At 38.7% G+C, this 14813-nt stretch overlaps 1 protein-coding gene across 3 annotated transcripts in view; it reads right to left on the bottom strand.

Annotated features, from left to right (window-relative positions):
* Positions 1-2599: 2599 nt before the first annotated feature.
* Positions 2600-14813, bottom strand: part of EPS15L1 (epidermal growth factor receptor pathway substrate 15 like 1) — a 49290-nt gene continuing 37076 nt past the window's right edge. For 2 of the 3 annotated variants that reach the window (XM_068996901.1, XM_068996902.1), the window contains 2 exons: positions 12584-12789; positions 2600-7927 (listed from right to left, as the gene is read on the bottom strand). In XM_068996901.1, the coding sequence (XP_068853002.1) occupies positions 7781-7927; positions 12584-12789 (353 nt within the window). In that variant the 3' untranslated portion in view covers positions 2600-7780. The remainder of the gene's footprint in view (positions 7928-12583; positions 12790-14813) is intronic. The other variant, XM_068996903.1, reaches the window with a different exon arrangement.

The raw sequence follows: 14813 nt of genomic DNA, 5'->3' as shown, positions 1-14813 counted from the left end.
TGGTTCTGTGGTTTTCTGTGGTAGAAGCTGTGTGGTTTCTCAAGCTATTTTGTGCGCCTCTAACACAGAGTAGCTGTTAGGCTTCGCTTAAATTGAATTTTCGAAGCCAGAACCCCAAGCTCTAGCAATTTCTTTTGCTATATTTAGATAGAACAACTACAACAAAGTCATGTAGCCATCACTATGGTAACTAGCAAAAAATTCAACCCAAACCCCATGTAATTTAACAGGGATAAAGCCATCCCCATTGCTAGCATCCAAAACCTACTTGGTGGCATCTACAAACCTTAAAATTCCTGGGTGTCCTTGAAGCAGCTGGGTCTGTCCCAGATCCCACCTGCCCAAGACATGTCCTGTGTGCTGTGAGTGAAGCAGTGAGAGCTCCGAACTCTGGCACTGCAGCAGCTCCTCTGCCGTGGCCCAGGCTGTGGCAGAAATGTGCTTCCCACTGGTTTGGAGAAGTAATTGGTTTACAAGCCAAACACTGGTAATGTGAAGCACACAGCCATGCCCAATTCACAGGTGCTGGAGGTAACTGGTTCAATGTATTGATTCCCAGAGACTCCTTAAAGCTCTGTATGATTTGATCCTAAACAACCCATTCCCCATCACTTCAGCTGAGATTGGGAACAGCCCCTGCCACAAACCAGCACCTTCCACTTGCAGCACGCAAAGGATGCAGGGATTTATCCTGAACTTGTTTGGTAGAAAATACATTTGATTTACTCTTTTGAGGTCTGATTTTTCAGCCACAATTATTTGATCTTATAATATTTTGTGCAGAAGGAACAATAAGGACTGCTTTATAGAATGAAGAGGGGTTAACTTTACCAAAACCTCCTTTCTAAGCACAAGGAGAGCAAAAGCAACCAAGTTTTCATTTACTCTGTAACCATTGTTAGCATTAGTTACCTGCTTATTTACCTGCTCCCACTGTAAGTCCTTTTAGCAAATCAGAAGTTTTCTGCCTGTTGTTGTGAGCATAAATTCAGCAACACAGAAACTGCAGGTGAACTTACCTGGTACAGGTTTATAACTAAATGGGGTATCACTTCAAATCACTTTTACTTTGGTTTCTTGCACTTCTTACAGCTCAGAGCATACCTGTAGTTCTGACTCATGATGTCATCAGGAAATATCTGGAATATCATATTGGATATGATCTCCTGTGTCATTTATTAGGTGACTAGCTACTGAGCCTGAGGCTTGAACACAAAACAAAACACACACAAAAATATCCTCAGATCCCAACAACCACTTTTTTACAGCCTGTGTGCAATGACAGCCTTAAGTGGGTTTTTTTATCTTAATGATTTCATATTATACTGCAAAATAAGGGATACAGAATACCTGGATGTCCTCTCTGTGGATGCAAGGGATAGGCAGAGAGCACAGGGCTTTGTCATTCTGAAAACCGTGATCAAGGACCTTTATGGGAAGTTAAAGCAGAAATATATTATGTTTGCCTCTGGCAGAGTCCTGTGACATTTCATCAATAAGGAAGGCTACAGCAATTTTAAGAGACGCTGCATCAGCACCAATAAAAAGCTTTAATTGTGGTCGTTACATTAAAAAAAATGCCAACCAGACAGGAGGGAAAAGGTACTCAAGAGTGACTACACTGATAGTCAGGTACAGCAGATGGGAGATTCAGCAATTCCAGAGATAAACCTGATGGCACTTCCAGCACAGGGGTGGCACTGACAGCTCCGGGAGCTCCGAATTCCAAGAGGAGAGCTGGGCTTGGGACACATTTAAGTACAGTCAATAAATGCTATGGTTGTGTTAGAGGCTAAGAGTTGGGCTCAGACTTGGACAGCCTTTAGGGTCAAATTTCCACATCCTGAACAGGATGGTGTTGCTTTTCTTCCCTTCACAGTGAAGGGGCTCTCAGGTCATGCTGGGTACAGGGGAGTCCTTTGAGATTGAGCCTGGACAACGTGGATTAGGAAAGCATTTGGGAAAGCAGAGGGATGAGAATGCTGAGTATGTCAGACCCCAAAAATGGGAGTGGGAGCAGCACACGGAGCACTGGGCTGTGCTTCTGTAAGAGATGAGAAGCACGGCACGATGAGAGGAATTGGATAGGGACTTGTGCCCATCTGTGACATGCTGCAGTCAAATCCTGCTCCAAAATGTAAACGTACTAAAAATATTGGAGAGAAACCTGCCTTGGCAACCAGCTACTCACTTTGTCCAGGTGAGCAGGAACAGCCAGTGAACAGCTGGGAGAAGAATGAGTCAAAGCCCACTAGTGAGGTGTGTTTTTCCAGCCAGCCAAAGGTTGTCTCTGGTGATCTCCCCAACCTCCCCTGGTGTAAATTGCCAGGACATCCAGCATTGCTGCACACAAACTGCTTGGAAAGGGTGTGGTGCTGGATTTGGGACTGGTCTGCTCAGCCCAAGTGTGGCCGGGACAAGGAAGAAAGGGAAGGACAGGAGGGAAAACAGTGCAGAGGGCAACAAGGAAACCAGCCAACAAGGAAAAGATTTCAGTGCAGAGAATAGAGTGGTTGGTCAAAGCAAGATTCACAAATTTAACATAAAAACTCGGGAAACTGTGGACCAAAAAAAAAAGTAAAGAAAGAGTGCTGAAATCTCAGAGCTCCAAAAAGTAACTTTTCATTTATTATATTAAACAATAACATTTCTCTTATATTAAACAATAAACACATGAGATGGGTTAAAATTAAAATACCTCACAATTTGTTATAACATTTGAAAGATAAATATAACCACAATAATGTACATATTTGGAGATATTAGTCAGATTTAGGTCACCATTGCAGTTTCTGCTTTGTGTTTCCACCTTTTTCAAATCAGACTGAATAATGGTATATTAAAAGGGGCACCAGAAGAGCACTCCATACTTGCAACAGCAGAAGGAACCACAGTCACTAGGAGTTTTCCTTTGAAACTTAAAGGGAGAGGCAGAAGTTGGAAAAATGAAAATTCCATTTTATAACAAATTAGCCTTTATTTATAAAACTTTCAAGTAAAAAGAGCTGTATATCAACTGATCAAACAGGTGTGTCAATGAATTATAGTTAACATATTTACTCTAAAAATAAATCTTCTATGATTCCATCATACTGCAAGCAAAATTCCTTTCTAGGAAAAGATGGTTGTTGTGCAGTCTACATAGATGAAATATATAACCAAATATATAACAAAAAACTTGGCTGTTCCACTAGTAAGGAAGATAATTGAATTAGATCATTAATAGCAGAGATCAATTCCCTTCAACAGAGTTCCAGCTCTAAATGAGGATTAAACAGAAATGAAACTCCTGAGAGGGAGGAATAAAATGCAGAAGAAAGGAGAAATTGAACTCTTACACAAGGGGAAGCAACAATTCTACTTGGACCAAAACTCCTTGGGCCACGGTTCTACAGAACAAATGTTCTTCTCAATGGAGAAACACTGAAGAAGAAATAGTAACCCCAGAAGGATTATAAGAAGAATCCAAGAAAGTGCATTATCTTTGAGCATAAGATGACAAAATAATCTCTACAATACTGCTAACGGATTTCACAGATGGGAATTAAAAAAAAAAAAAGGCTTACACAGACACAGCTTGGAATTTCTTACACTTTGAGAGCACAGTACATGGAATAAGATATAGGAAGGACTGATGACCCTCACAGGGCAGAGGTTCCATAAGGAAAAATTCGCCTATATAAAAATATTTCATACAGCATTATTGTGGAAGCATGATTTTTATGAGCATCTGTTTTTATTGCAAGGTGACTGGGAGGTTTTACAGCGACACAATTTGAAGGTAACTGAGGGAAACCACTCAAGGCAAATGTGAACACACAGTTCTGTGGAGGGTAATGCAGTAATTCAGTACCTGTGTCCTACGTGCACTGTCTGCACGTGCAGGTTCAACATGAATAATTGTCTGTCTGTCCTGTTTAACTGCTGTGCCTCAGTGCTTTGTGCAATCCAGGGCTTTCCATGAGTCATTCCAGTAGTGTATATTCTGTATAAAACATGTGTGCCACCATAAAACCCTGCTAAACTCTTAGTGATTGCTCAAGGTACCACAGAGTCTAATAATTTACCTAAGTAGAAAGCAGAATCACCCCCACTCTTCCGTCTAAGCCAAATATGCAGTGGATAGTTGCTCCTCCTGAAGCAAGAGCTTAGGTGGAAATAGAGGAAAACCAGAACTGGAATCCAGATGACAATTATGCACAACCAATCTAACTGGAATGAAGCAAGAAAAACATGCTTTCCACCTTTGCCTGTGACTGTTTGGGCTGTGTGCATGAGAAGAGCTCCTTACAAATCATTTTTTATAAAGGAGAAAAAAGGAAAGAGGGAAATGAAACTACAAGCAAACATAGGAGAAAACTCATTGCCTCAGCCCAGAGAAGAAAGATGACATGCTAGATCAGCAGCTGAGCCTACATTCCAAACAGATACTTGAAAAACTCCGAAGAATGTGAAATTACATCCAGCACAGATGATTACTACTTTCTGCCAGGGTTCTCTTACACCTGGCACAGCTAATGAACACAGTTTTTCATGTCAATGAAAGAAATCTTGATACAAATTGATTAGAAGTCATTTCTCCTCTTTTCTTTAACCAGGACTTTGAAATTCTCAGAGCCATGAGCTAATGTAAATTTCTGTAAAGATTCCAATTCTGTATCCATCTCTGGTTACAGAATTCATACATACACACCAGCTTTAATATATAGAATATATCTGCATATTCTACATATTCATTGTATATACACATTTTATGTACAGCACAAGGAACTATATACTGGACATGGCATGTGGACATGTAGAGTATATACACACACTATGATTACATTATACAATATATATATATGTATATATATATATACACACACATAGACACAAAGAATATGGATCTCACTGTACACTGTATATGCACTGGGGGTATTCACATTTGCTGTATCTTACACTGTATGTATTCTCTCTGCCCAAATAGCAAAAGGTCTGTTTGTGCTTTAAATTTCACTGTTCTGGAGGAAGAAGATCGATGCCTTGTGATAAAGTTTTGCCTCAAAGAGCAAGTGCAGGTATTGTACAAATACTGAGTTACAGCATAGGGAAAGAATGTGGGGAATCTTCCTTTTTATATGGAAAACTATATTAAATACAAAGTGAGAAATCACAGGTAGGTTTTCTTCTACTGCAGTGACAACATTTTGAATCAAGAGTGTTTCAGTAAACTTAAGGTTCCTAAATCCAATACTGTGCATAGACAATGCTGCGTTCCGTCCTTGTTCATTTGTTGATCTGCAGTTACTGTCCAAGCAAGTATGAGGAAGAGTCAATAAGGAAATACAAAAACAAGCCCTATCTCTATATAGAATGAATGTGAATATTAATTCACATTTCTGTCTCCCTGCTGGACATCTTGAAAACACCATCTCATTGGCTTAGAAGCATTATAAATTCAGTATTTTAGGGCCCTGACAAAGCAGCAGAAAGTCTTGTACAGAACTTCAAAACTGCATCAAGCTACTTAGTCATCCACCTGTCCCTCTGGAGTGACATTATCCAGTCCAGAACTGGTATTCCTTTCTAAATTTTACTGTAGCAGAAGACACACCACAAGGACTTGTGTCCAAGTGAGCAGGAGGATCTTACACATGGATACAGTGTGTTTAACTTCACTGAGAATCCGGCAGCCACTTGCTTTTGAAAATTGCTCTTTCACAGCAAAAGTTTTATCATGTTACCTAAAGACAGACCTAAGTTAGCTCTCAGAGACTTCAAGTCCTATACACCAACAGAAGAGAGAATTTTTTGATGTTTTAGTATGCTTGATCATGTAATCAAACATCTCTTAGAGAAAAATCATCGCAACGGGAAGGGCAGGTTCTGCACAATTAGAAACAGCTTCTATTGCATCCCAAAGGGCTCATTAAGGGACAGCATTAAAGATCATTATACAGTTGGTTTTGGTATAAGAAATAAATCTTCTTCCCTTCACATCATTTCACATAGTACCATTAGCACAGCAGACACACAGCAAAAGGGGAGTTGTGACTCCTAAAAATAACATCCTAAACATGGATGGATGTGTGTCTGCACACCCACCCACACACCTACCTCCCCACAAAAGCCTGAGACTACAAATGCCACATCTTGGCTGAATTCCAGAGCTGAAAACTACCAAGATGCTTAAAATGATCCAATCTGACTCCTCTGTGTAAGGAAAGCATTCAGGGTAAGGCAATCCCAACGCAACAGGGAAAGATTGTTTTCATTCACTGAGCAGGCACTATCGTTGTAGCATGAAAATAAAAGTAAGGAAGCAAGGACGTAAAAAATAGAAACACATTAAAGATGATGAAGGGATATTACATTAAAAAAAAAAATAGAGAAAATGTTGTAAGATAAGTGCTGCATCAGTAAAAACCCAGAATGGAAAGCTCTGCATACCCAGAGAACAAAGGGCAGGAAAGAAGACTGAGGACATTTAAAAATGTTGTGCTAGATCCCTACTCCATGAGACAGAAAATTCCAAGGCAAACACAACTGAAGTTTTAGAATTCCTGTAATCAGAAAAGGCATTTCTAGTAAGCAAATTAAATTCACAGGCTCATTTTTCTAATGTCAAACACATTCTGTGTTGTCTTTTCCAGGTGGAAGCATTCAGTGCATATAAAACCTGTTCCTACCTGGTCTGAGTACTGCAAACGGTATTTTAGAGCCAACCCAGACAGTGCTGCCAGAACTGATGTGTGAATGTGTATTTGGCAACTAAAATCTGATTCAACTTGGCTTGATTTCAGCTAAATCTGCTTGATCTGTAACCCCAAAGAGGTGGAATTAAAGAAGCAGAGGTAGGGACTGTACCAGAGTCACTTGGGTAACACAGCCTAGTCTGTGTGCTGGGAGTTGGAGTAAATGAGGGTACAATGAGTTGTAAGGGTGAGCACTCCTCAAACTTGGCAACTTTTCCACCACTTGATTTCTTGATGTCACATTAAAGCAGCACCCAAATGTTATCGCCACCCTGCAATCTGTTTGCTTACAATAAAGCAAAATTTTACTTCATAATTTAACTGCTAAGTTATTTATCCCATTTACTACAACTGAATTCACTCCCTCTTTTAGTCACATACAATTACTAAAACTCAATGCAAACAAATGTCTTAATTAGAAGTACTACTAATTTCTGGAGTCTTCAAATTTGTACTGTTTTATGGAGTTCAGAGTTTGTATCCACCATATATAAATTGTCAGATTCTTTTGTAAAAGCCACAACTTCTGGATAAAAAGGGACCATCTAATAATGAGTTTATGCTTTGACATAGGTGATACAGAAGATGTACTGATTAGCCTACCATGAATTATTAAATAAATGTAACAAGTGAAAGCTAATTCTATAAATATTCTCTTTTTATGACATTTTCTTTGAAATTCATACTGCAGCCTCAAAGGCCCAGTGGAATTCAGGTTATAAAAAACCAGATTCACAAGCTGCAGTTTACTCTATGCAACATTTGTGTTTCAGATAAAGAAACTTTCAGTACCTTAGGATTATACATTAAATTTCTTATAAGCAATAAATTTTATCTAGAACATATAATACAGCCTATACAGTGTTTCCTGCAGATTATGCACTTGAGAAGCCACACAGAGCCTGGCTGGACACAACCAGCCAGTCCTGGTTCGATCTGAAGGTGACTACAATTATTTTCACAATATAAACCAAGGATTTAGTATTTTTATAAAAGCCTTGTTCCAAGGTTTCTCTTAGACAGGGTGGAGCCCGAGACCCTCTTTAGGAGTTTGGCATGTCAGCCTTACTGAGTGCAATGGCCAACTCAAGGTCTTCTTGTTCTTGTCTCCGCAGCCGAGCCAGTCTTTCCTGCTCTGCTTTTTCACTCTCCCTCTTTGCCCAGGCCAGCTGCTGCTCCTCATTTCCAAACTAAAAAAGGAAAAGGGAAAATGAATTACTAAAGTTACCAGCCAGCTCAAAAAAATTATGCAAAAAATACAAAGAATCAGACTTATTAAATATACAGGTCAAGTACATCAGGCTGTCTTAGGGCAGTTCTAGATTGAGATAGAAATTCACTCACTGGTTTCCTCATTTCATCCTTTATTTCCTTAATTTCTTCCTCCTTCACTTCCTCCCTTGATTTATTTCCTTAATTCCTCCTTCCTTTACTTCCTTAGTTTATTTCCTTAGTTTCTTCCTCCTCCCACCTGGAAATTAACCCACATGGGATGCAAGTCCCTGCATCTGTGGCTCAGTTGGGTATGAAAACGGCCAAACAAGAACTCCACAAACACAAAAAAAAGGAAGTTAATGGTTTGGAAGCACAGCAACTACAGACATTTTTAAGAAGAAATAGCTGGTAAAAGCTGGTAAATAGTTGGTAAAGCCAATAGTTATTTATACTTGTGCAACTGCACAGCAGAAAAGTTTTATTGTGGTAGTACCTGCTAAGGGTGAGGGGTTTGTTAAGGGATTTTGGACACTGCTGACATGTGGGAAGTTTTCATCACCAAATCAAAAGTTACCGAAAGTGCTTCTGCTGCTGTTCATAAAATACACACAGAGTTTCTCCAGTAAGAAATAATGTGAGCAAATCCAACTTACTTCAGCAGAGAACACTAAGAAAGTACCACACTTTATAACATTCAGCTCCTAAACCTGTTTGGGTTTCCCAAAACACAAGTACAGTGCAGCAAAACTTGTCCAAAACTCTATTCTAGTGTTCACCATTGAAAGATGCAGAAGTTTGCTTGTTTGAACTTTTTGCACAGAATCTTAAACTATTTTATTGAAATCATAGCAATTTTAAACTCAAATATTATCTGTTCCCAGTTAATTTCAGCATTTGCTGAGGAGGAGGAGGATGGGAAAAGCTGCATGCAAATGTTTGCATTAAAGCCCACTTGTAAAATCTGCTTTTGCTGGTTTGGGTTTTTTTTTGTTGTTGTTGTTGGGGTTTTGTTTGTTCATTTGGTTTGGGGGGGGTTTGTTTCCTTTTTTGTTTGTTTGTTTGTTTGTTTTGGGTTTGGTTTTTTTTGTATGCAGGAAAACATATTATTTGAGGGTTTTTTTGAGGAGAAAAATTTCAGCTGGATGCATACTGCAAAAATCCCCTGTGGCCCAGGACACAGCGACTCTGAGCACAGCCTGCTGTGCCATGGCACAAACTGATGCAGCTACACCTGCCCAGACAACCTGAAATATTGAACTGAGTGTTAAAATGCAAGTTTCAGTGCTAAACCCTGCCTAGCTGCATATACACTATGTAATGGCCCCACCCCAGCCTCCTCCTCCACCCTGCACTGTATCTGTAATTTTTATTTTTTTATGTATTTTTAAATAAATATGCCTATTTGAATTTCTTTCAACTCAAGCCCAACTTTCATTTACTCATAATTTAATTATGCCCCTGGATGCCCATCATTCCTCATTTTATTTCTCTCCACATGACTTTTGAGATTATTTGATGCAAAAAAAATTACTTTTCTCTGCTTTCCTTGCCATAAAAATTTAGATGAGAATCTTTGCATTTGGATATTACTGGAATACAACAGAAGTGTAACACCTTTTGGTATTTTACTTTTAAAATGGAGAGACCCTGTTAAAATTCCTCATTTAAATAATGTCAGCTGATAGGCAAGATTGAAAAGCTCACTAAATTTTAAGTAGATTATTTTTTTCAAGGTAAAGACAGATTCAAATGGAAGCAGGAATTCTCCACTTAGTCCAGAAATTCAGGTAGATCCTAGAGCTGGGATGGAGAATTAACAATTACTATCTTCAGAAATACAAGAAGATTTGGTCAAACCATCTGGGATGTTTTTTTAATGTTGATAAACCAGTTTTACTTCTATAGCTTCCATTCTAGGATAAGGCTTCCAAAGTTTATGAGAGCCCCAATTATAACTTGTTTATGGGACACAAGTTATATTTTTGTGGTTAAAAGTGCTGAGTGAGGAAAAAAAAAGGAAAAATAGGCAAGTGATTCATTGGAAACAAATCTGGATGTGCTTTATCACAAAGTCATTGGCACAAAGTACAGTTTCCAGGTGATAACTCTCACCATTGAGTAGTGAAATAAATATAGAACAGCTAATTAATGCCACAGATTCTTGCACAGATTGTCTATAAAAAGGTAATTTACAGGTAATTTAATACAATAACATTTTTTTGCATATGTCCAGGTTTCAACAAGTCTATAAATGTGTCACGTGTAACTGCATTAAACCCCTCTTTTTCTTTTCTTTTTCAGAAGTACAGACCCAAGGCACAGATGAGGAAACCAGCAGACTGCAGCAAGATCAATCAAATCACAAAAAGCTCCACTGACTTGTGTGCACTGAATTACCAGCTTGTAGGGAGACAAAAAGCTTTGTGCTAAGTGTTCTGTTTCTTGGAAACTTAAACACTTTCTGTTGGCAAAAAAGTGATTTTTCTTGTTGTTCCATAAACTGCAGCTGGAACCCAGAGATACCTGAAATCTGAGCTACCAAAAGACTTTGTTTTGTTCCAATGAATCGTATTTAATGACAGCAACAAAGTTAAGAATGCAATGAAAATATACGTAAACTCTGGGTGCATGAGTTGAAGAGTGTGTCAAAAAAGCACCAGATTTTCCTACTAAAATATAATGAAGGTTCTCATGTTCTTTCTTGCAACAGTCAAGGATTTCAATTAAAAATCAGGTTATCTGATTATTCAGTCCTACATGACTCTGTTCTCAGATTTCATGGATTCAAAGTAGATGTCAAAAACCTTCTGTAAGTAAAACTGATTTTTATTTCCATTATGAACAGAGTTTCCCAGCCAAGAGGCAAAGAGAAGCACAGTATTCTCAATGACTTCAAGGTAACTGGTACGTTTAAAACATCACACAGAAGGATTAAGAATTGTCAAGTGCAGCAGCAAAATTGCGTTATAGGAAAGGAAAAACCCCCTTAAATTGAGGAGAAAAGGGATCAAATCTCTGTCTTTTCAGCCAAATTCAGTCAACACTTCTTTTTTTCTTACAGGAGGAGAAATTAATTCAGAAAACTGTTTTTAAAATTTATTTCATTTGATGAAATGCCATTTAACGGGAATTGTTAAGTGACTACTGCTCATTATCTCATTTTTCCTACTTTTCCTTATCTTCTAAAGTTAATCTGAGGTGAAAACCTGATGGCCCAGCAAATTTGACCCTGGAGCACCCACCAGGATTGGGATCATAGATTTTGGTTAATCATTTGATACAATCACTCAGAGTAAACCACTTTTAACTTAAGAAATACAGTCTGGAAAGTAAGATGACAATAACTGGGTAACAGTCACTCCACTCCATCATTTCTCTTTCACTGCAGGAAGAAATTAGATGTTGTTGAAGAAACTTCAGATAAAGCAGGTTTTGTGTCTTATTTTTATTAAGAATGTCACCAGTTTGTATACAATCAGAATTTAACTGTGCAAATCCAACTAGCTGTGGTCAAACATACATCAAATCTTGAACTTGGACGTTTCGAAAGTGATAAATTAAAGCCCTGAGGCCAACTAAAGTCTGCACAGATGACCTCAGCTAACAATATCAAATAGGAAAGTGATACACATTTAATATTAAATAATAACCAGGAAAAAAACCCTGCAAACATTTAAAAGAAACAAGCTGAAAGATGCAGCTTAAATATCTCCCCTTGTTGAACGCTGACCTGTGTCCAGCAGAGTCAGGACACAGATTAAATTCGCAACTTTACTGCGTGGCAACGTGAGAGAACAAAAACATGTGAAAGGAGGAAGAAGCCTGAGGCTGGGGATGGAACAGATTCTATCCACTTATGGAAGCAGTAAGAACCACACCACCATTGCATTTACCACAGCTCCCAATTCCAGCACTAAAACCAAAGGCTTTGGAAACCCCGACATTTTTAATGAATGGGGACCTGGCTTTGTTTTCAAACTTTCTGGGACTGTCTTTTGGAGTGCAGTGTGGACCTTTCTATCTTGGTTCTACAAAACCATTTTGTTTTCTTTGTCTTTTCTACAACATCAGTAACAGGAACAAAATTCAACAGCTAAATTTTCAATCTCTCTCTCATCTGGGTCTCTCTATGACCACATTCCATCATATACAGCAAACATCGCAACAAATTTGTCAGAACCTTCTCCACAAACAGTTACAAGTACTTTTTAGAAACTTTCCCTTTAAGGATTTGCTTCTCAGGATATGGTGAAATTGCTATAGAAACGTTTTCATCAATTGTTTTTGAGTCTTTACATCATTGGCTCCCAAAAATCCGTTTACAAAATAGCCTCCATGCAACAAAAACAATACACAGATTCTGCTACAAAGAATTTGAGAGTAAAGGCACACTGTACTAAAATAACTTAAATGCAAGTAAACCCTTGAAAATTTAGTAGGAAACTTCTTTTTTATTGAAATAATGCCTTTTTATTACAGAAATATTAATACAAAAACAATGAGGACAGCATGAAGGTACTGAGAGACAGAAGCCAGGGAACAGTAGGTTTGCAGGTAAGACAAAAACCCAACAGAGATTGCTGCAAGCAGAGCAGAAAGTGGTTTGCTCAGAGACAAGGAACTTAACTTACAGAGCTGAAGTCTGCAAACCCCAAGGAAGAGTCTTTAGAAGTTTTACTTGAAGAGGAGGGAGCAAATGGATCTTTTCCACTAAATGGGTCCCCAAACCCCTTTTTACTTTGAAACAGGTCACTGCTGCCAGCCCCAAATGGCTGGAATGGATCATGGGGCTTGGAAAAATCTGCAGACCCAAGGTGGCTTACAGGAGTACTTTTACCTGGAAAGTTTAGGAAAAAAAAACAAAAGGAGAAAAAGAGAAGTTACTTACCATGGACAATGCAAAGCCCTGAAATCGGAAACTGTGCTGATACACTTTAGCATCATCCATCCTTCCTGGGGTGGGTGAAAATTTAACCAAATATAATGGTATTCATTTCCCAATGCAAATAATCTAAAACAGTTGTTTTATTTAAATGGATTTATTTATCTTATACATACCAAAATATTAATACCATCAAGATTTTAAATGATGAAACCCATTTTAAAGACATTTGGTCAGAAAAATTTGACAAGTATGACTTTGATTTTCCAGGATTAGAGATATTTCAAGTTTAAGTTTGGTATTATATAGAAGACAAAATACGTAAAAACATGTATCACTGAAGATAAGTCATGTTAAATAGGATTAAAGAGTAACTTAGCTATCACTTTACAGAATGCCTGCATTCTACGTTTTTTCCTGGAATGGTTTATCCTTCTACCACCACATATGCAAAGAAAAAGAGGCTGATTAAGAAATCACTTTGCTCTGGGGTGTTTGCTCCACAACCCACCTTCTGTAGGTGACTGTTTGTTCTTATATTCCACCCCAACAACAAATGAAATCACAGGAATTATTGTGTATGCTCATAAATAATATGTGTATATTTCATACATTGCAATTAAAGCCTCAATGGTTAATTTTTAATTCCCCTTGCCAAAAGACTATTTTGTGAGGTCAAATAATTAAACAGATAAATATATTTCTCCCCACCCCCAAAAAAAAAGATTGCTCCTGACAAGTACTCATCCAGCTTCCAGGGAAAATACTCCTTGGATGAACATTGTTGATTGCAATGTGTACTTGATAAAGGAAAATCTAGAAACCTTCTTAAAATAAACAAATACTTACAACTTCCTGCATAATAACCTGAATTCCATACATTATTTGCAGTAATAGAGCTATCTGTTTCGAAATGTCCAATTCTTTAATTTAATAGGAATCTTATAATTTATTCCCATTATGATACACATACTAGGAAAGCACAGAGAAATGGGATCAACCCCCAAATCTCAGAGTGTACTTGGCACATCTAAGTCATAGCCTGGGAGCTTTTCAGAAAGTACTTTGATACATGCTCATGAATGTCATAAAATATGCTCAGATCTGTGGAAATACTTTTATCAAAGGGAAATAAAGATTAGCAAACTTGCACTAAGTAAATGACCTATCCAGCAACTTCCAGTAAATCCCAGCTCAGCCTCTCCTACCCCAGGGCCAGCCAAAAGGCCATCCTCCCTTGTACTCAGCTGGCCTCTATTCCCCAAAGGCACACATGGACAGGGAGCTGAAGGAATTGGGTACACAGGGAACTGAGGGAATCAGGTTCACAGGGAGCTGAGGAAATCACACAGACTCTCATTAGTGCAGCATCAACATCAGACTCTGATGCAATACAGGCACCACTGGCAGGCATTGAGCTGCATAGGAAGTGGGAAGCAAGGAAGCCCCCAGCTGCACCAGCAAACAGAGAGAGACATGGAAAACAAGGCACATGCAGCAGGAGATAGAACTGGATTTGTTTAGTCCCGAGGGGAACCTGAGTTTTGAGGGGAACCTGATCATAGTCCTGCAAGTTTTCCATCAGGAAAAAGGTGAATGGATTTAGACCAGACCAAAAGAGATTCACATCAGACAATCCACAGCATCTTTAAAACTTAAGGATACTCCAGACTGCCCAGGGAATTTATCACATTCATAGAATCATAGAACATCCTGAGTTGGAAGTGACCCACGGGGATCATCCAGTCCAACCCCTGGCCCTGCACAGCCACCACAACAGTCCCACCCTGTGCCTGAGAGCGTTGTCCACATGCTCCTTGAGCTCTGGTAGCCTTGGGGCCACAACCATTGGTCTGGAGAGCCATTTCATCAACACATCCATGAGGTTTGAGAAAGTTCCTAGAAACAACACAGGTTCACAGCTGCCTTGAAGCTGGAAGATAAAGGAGATCTCTTAAAGCTCATCCCAGTACTCTTTT

Source organism: Aphelocoma coerulescens, chromosome 28, assembly GCF_041296385.1.
Source record: "Aphelocoma coerulescens isolate FSJ_1873_10779 chromosome 28, UR_Acoe_1.0, whole genome shotgun sequence".
In the NCBI taxonomy this organism is placed as follows: Eukaryota; Metazoa; Chordata; class Aves; order Passeriformes; family Corvidae; genus Aphelocoma; species Aphelocoma coerulescens.
This window is presented reverse-complemented; position numbering and strand designations above follow the sequence as displayed.